At 43.7% G+C, this 5023-nt stretch overlaps 1 protein-coding gene across 1 annotated transcript; it reads right to left on the bottom strand.

Moving 5' to 3' along the window:
* Window positions 1-217: 217 nt before the first annotated feature.
* Window positions 218-4395, bottom strand: LOC135441967 (RNA-binding protein FUS-like). The gene is made up of 4 exons (XM_064701517.1): window positions 4292-4395; window positions 2968-3073; window positions 1232-1576; window positions 218-330 (listed from the first exon to the last, which is right to left on the bottom strand). Exons 2-4 carry the CDS (start codon window positions 3066-3068, stop codon window positions 288-290), a joined length of 489 nt encoding a protein of 162 aa, XP_064557587.1. The 5' UTR covers window positions 3069-3073; window positions 4292-4395; the 3' UTR covers window positions 218-287.
* Window positions 4396-5023: the final 628 nt, after the last annotated feature.

Here is a 5023-nt window from a genome sequence, read left to right as displayed (position 1 = left end):
CCCATTTTTCCCCAAATCCCCCTATTTCCCCCCATTATCCCACCTGCTGTCCATCTTGCCGGGCCCGAAGCCGCCCCGGTCGCCTCCTCGGCCGCCCCTGAATCCACCGCGGTCGCCGCGACCCCGGAACCCTCCCCGGTCAAAGCCCCCGCGGCCGCCACGCCGATCCTCGAACCCTCCACCTGTGGGACAGGTGTGTAATTGTGTGATACAGGTGTGTAATTGTGTGTAATTGTGTGTACAGGTGTGTATGGGTGTGTACAGGTGTGCCCCGGAACCCTCCCCGGTCAAAGCCCCCGCGGCCGCCGCGCCGGTCCTCGAACCCCCCACCTGTAATGGGTGTGAACAGGTGTGTAAATGTGTGTAATTGTGTGTACAGGTGTGCCCAGGTGTATTTTGGGTATATTTTGGGTGTATTTTCGGGTCTATTTTGGGTCTATTTTTGGGTCTATTTTGGGTGTGATTTGGGTCTATTTTGGGTCTATTTTGGGTAAATTTCGGGTATATTTTGGGTGTATTTTGGGTATATCTTGGGTGGATTTTGGGTGCATTTTGGGTCTATTTTGGGTGTGATTTGCATCTATTTTGGGTATATTTTGGGTAAATTTTGGGTGTATTTTGGGTCTATTTCGGGTATATTTTTGGTGTATTTTGGGTGTATTTTGGGTCTATTTTTGGGTGTATTTTGTGTATATTTTGTGTATATTTTGTGTATATTTTGTGTATATTTTGGGTGTATTTTGGGTATATTTTGGGTGTATTTTCGGGTCTATTTTGGGTCTATTTTTGGGTCTATTTTGGGTCTATTTTTGGGTGTATTTTGGGTGTGATTTGGGTCTATTTTGGGTGCATTTTGGGTGTATTTTGGGTCTATTTTGGGTCTATTTTTGGGTCTATTTTGGGTGTATTTCAGGTATATTTTGGGTATGTTTTGGGTATATTTTGGGTATATTTTAGGTGTATTTTGGGTCTATTTTTGGGTGTATTTCGGGTATATTTGGGTATATTTTAGGTGTATTTTGGGTCTATTTTGGTGTATTTTGGGTATATTTTGGGTCTATTTTGGATCTATTTTGGATCTATTTTGGGGTATTTTTTGGTATGTTTCGGGTATATTTTGGGTCTATTTTTGGGTGTATTTTGTGTATATTTTGTGTATATTTTGGGTATATTTTGTGTATATTTTGTGTATATTTTGTGTATATTTTGGTGTATTTTAGCTGTTCCTTACCCATGTGGTTTCCTCCTCCTCCTCCTCCTCCTCCTCCTCCTCCTCCTCGGCCGCCCCCGGGGTATTTTGTGTATATTTTGTGTATATTTTGTGTATATTTTCGGTGCATTTTTAGGTGTGTTTTGTGTATATTTTGTGTGTATTTTGGTGTATTTTAGCTGTTCCTTACCCATGTGGTTTCCTCCTCCTCCTCCTCCTCCTCCTCCTCCTCCTCCTCGGCCGCCCCCGGGGTATTTTCCGGCCCCGCCCCCGCCCAGGTGAGGCCCCCCGGGCCCCCCCTCGGGTTTGGGCGCCTTGCATTGGTTGCACTCGTTCCGCCACGAGAAGTTCATGTTCTCGCACGCCCTGCGGGTGACGTCATCGATGACGTCATCAGTGACGTCACAGCAACACCAATGACGTCACAGACCCAGCACGTCCCATCCCATCCCAGTTGGTCCCCAATTTTCTCCCAATTCCCCCCCAAATTGGGTCTCACACGCCCAGTGATGACGTCATCAGTGACGTCACCGCAGCGCCGGTGACATCACACCACTCCCAGTCCCTTCCCAGTTCCTCCCAGTTGATCCCAAACCCCTCCCCGTGTTCTCTCATGCGCCCTGTGATGTCACAGCGACGTCATCAGTGACGTCACCGTGTCCTCAGTGATGTCACAGACACATCCCATCCCAGTCCCTCCCAGTATAACCCATTTCAAACCAGTATATCCCAGTATAACCCAGTACATCCCAGTATATCCCAGTATAACCCAGTATATCCCAGTATAACCCAGTATATCCCAGTATATCCCAGTATATCCCAGTATAACCCAGTATATCCCAGTATATCCCAGTATAACCCAGTATATCCCAGTACATCCCAGTATAACCCAGTATATCCCAGTATAACCCAGTATAACCCAGTATAACCCAGTATAACCCAGTATATCCCAGTATAACCCAGTACATCCCAGTATATCCCAGTATAACCCAGTATATCCCAGTATAACCCAGTACACCCCAGTATATCCCAGTACACCCCAGTATAACCCAGTATAACCCATTACATCCCAGTACATCCCAGTATATCCCAGTATAACCCAGTATAACCAGTATAATTGACACTCACGGGTTGGGGCATTTCCAGTCGCCCGCTCTCTGCTGGGCCCCTCCCAGTATAACCCAGTATATCCCAGTATAACCCAGTATAACCATCCCAGTATAACCCATTACAAACCAGTATAACCCATTACATCCCAGTATAACCAGTATAACCCAGTATAAACCAGTATCACACTCACGGGTTGGGGCATTTCCAGTCCCCCGCTCTCTGCTGGGCCCCTCCCAGTATAACCCAGTATAACCCAGTATAACCCAGTATAACCCATTACATCCCAGTATAACCCAGTATAACCCAGTATATCCCAGTATATCCCAGTATAACCCAGTATAACCCAGTATAACCCAGTACATCCCAGTATAACCAGTATATCCCAGTATAACCCAGTATAACCCAGTATAACCCTCCCAGTATAACCCAGTATAACCCAGTATAACCCAGTATCTCCCAGTATATCCCAGTATAACCCTCACTCACGGGTTGGGGCATTTCCAATCCCCCGCTCTCTGCTGGGCCCCTCCCAGTATAACCCAGTATAACCCAGTATAACCCAGTATAACCCAGTATAACCCAGTATACCCCTCCCAGTATAACCCAGTCTATCCCAGTATAACCAGTATAACCAGTATCACACTCACGGGTTGGGGCATTTCCAGTCCCCCGCTCTCTGCTGGGCCCCTCCCCCTCCCGTGAAGCCGCCGCGGCCGCCGGAGCCGGAGCCGAACCCGCCCCGGCCCATGGGGCCTGAAAATGGGGAAAAAATGGGGATTTTGGGAAAAATGGGAAAAATAATGGGATTTTAGGGGGAGGAATTGGGATTTTGGTAAAAAACACAGGGATTTTGGTAAAAAAAATGGAGATTTTGGTAAAAAAAATGGGGATTTTGGTTTAAAAAATGGGGATTTTGGGGTGAAAAAGGTGAATTGTGGGGTACAAAAAGGGGATTTGGTCTAAAAAAGGAGAATTTTGGGGTACAGAAACCGGATTTGGGATGGAAAGGGGGATTTTGGTGTGAAAAAAGTGAATTTTGGGGTAGAAAATGGGAAAAAAAAGCTGATTTTTGGGCTAAAAAAGATGAATTTTGAGCTAGAAAATCAGGATTTCAGGTGGAAAAGGGGATTTTGAGCTACACAAGGGGGTTTTGGGGTGAAAAAGGTGAATTTTGGGTTAAAAAAGGTGAATTTTGGGGTAAAAAAGGTGAATTTTTGGGGTACAATAAGGGATTTGGGATGGAAAGGTGAATTTTGGGGTGAAAACAGTGAATTTTGGTGTGAAAAAGGTAAATTTTGGAGCAGAAAATGGGAATTTTGGGCTAAAAAAGGTGAATTTTGGGGTAGAAAATGGGAAAAAAAAGATGAATTTTGAGCTAAATAAGGTGAATTTTGAGCTAGAAAATCAGGATTTCAGGGCGGAAAAGGGGATTTTGGGGGGAGAAATGGGGATGTTGGGATGGAAATGTGAATTTTGGGTCAAAAAAGGTGAATTTTGTTTTATAAAAGGTGAATTTTGGGTTAAAAAAGGTTAATTTTTGGGTACAATAAGGGGATTTGGAATGGAAAAGTGAATTATGGGGTGCAAAAAGTGAATTTTGGGTTAGAAAAGGTGAATTTTGTTTTATAAAAGGTGAATTTTGGGGTGAAAAAGGTGAATTTTTGGGGTACAAAAAGTAGATTTCGGCTAAAAAAGGAGAATTTTGGGTACAAAAAGGGGATTTGGGACAGAATGGGGGATTTTTGGGTGGAAAAGGTGAATTTTGGTGTGAAAAAGGTGAATTTTGGGGTAGAAAATGGGAAAAAAAGATGAATTTTGGCTAAAAAAGGAGAATTTTGAGCGAAAAAATCAGGATTTCAGGGCGGAAAAGGGGATTCTGGGGGGAGAAATGGGGATTTTGGGGTGGAAAATGTGAATTTTGTGTTATAAAATGTGAATTTTGTTTTAGAAAAAGTGAATTTTGTGTCTCACCTCCCCGGCCCCGGCCGCGGCCGCCGCCCCGGGTGAAGTCGGCGCGTCGGGTGGCGAACGAGACCTTGATGGGATTGCCTGAAAACTCCTTGCCTGCAAACGGGGAAAAATGGGAATTATTGGGGAAATTGGGGTTTATTTGGGGAAAAATGGGGAAAAAAATGGGAATTTTGGGGAAAAATGTGGAAAAAATGGGAACTTATTGGGGAAAATTGGGGAAAAAAAAGGGAATTTATTGGGGAAAAAAAGGGAATTTATTGGGGAAAAAAAAGGGAATGTATTGGGGGAAAATTGGGGATTTATATGGGGGAAAAATGGGGATTTGTATTGGGGGAAAATGCGGATTTGTATTGGGGAAAATTGGGGAAAAAAAAGGGAATTTATTGGGAAAAATGGGAATTAATATGGGGGAAAAATGGGAATTTATTGGGGAAAAATGGGAATTATTATTGGGGAAAATGGGGATTTATATTGGGGAAAAGGGGAATTTATATTGGGGAAAATGGGAAATAATACAGGGGAAAATTGGGGGAAAAAAGGGAATTTATTGGGGAAAATGGGAATTAATACTGAGGAAAATTGGGGAAAAAATGGGAATTATTGGGGGGAAATGGGGATTTGTATTGGGGAAAATTGGAGATTTATATTGGGGAAAATGGGGATTTATATTGGAGGAAAATGGGAAATAATATGGGGGAAAATTGGGGAAAAAAGGGAATTTATTGGGAAAAA

This window comes from Zonotrichia leucophrys, unplaced genomic scaffold (genome assembly GCF_028769735.1).
Source record: "Zonotrichia leucophrys gambelii isolate GWCS_2022_RI unplaced genomic scaffold, RI_Zleu_2.0 Scaffold_758_24006, whole genome shotgun sequence".
NCBI lineage: Eukaryota > Metazoa > Chordata > Aves > Passeriformes > Passerellidae > Zonotrichia > Zonotrichia leucophrys.
This window is presented reverse-complemented; position numbering and strand designations above follow the sequence as displayed.

Coding starts and splice junctions, on each gene's coding strand:
- LOC135441967 (XM_064701517.1), bottom strand. CDS start 3,068: ATGGGCCGGGGCGGGTTCGGCTCCGGCTCCGGCGGCCGCGGCGGCTTC. Junction 1,577..2,967: donor GACTGGAAATGCCCCAACCC/GTGAGTGTGATA, acceptor CGTCACCCGCAG/GGCGTGCGAGAACATGAACT. Junction 331..1,231: donor AGGAGGAGGAAACCACATGG/GTAAGGAACAGC, acceptor CACCCATTACAG/GTGGGGGGTTCGAGGACCGG.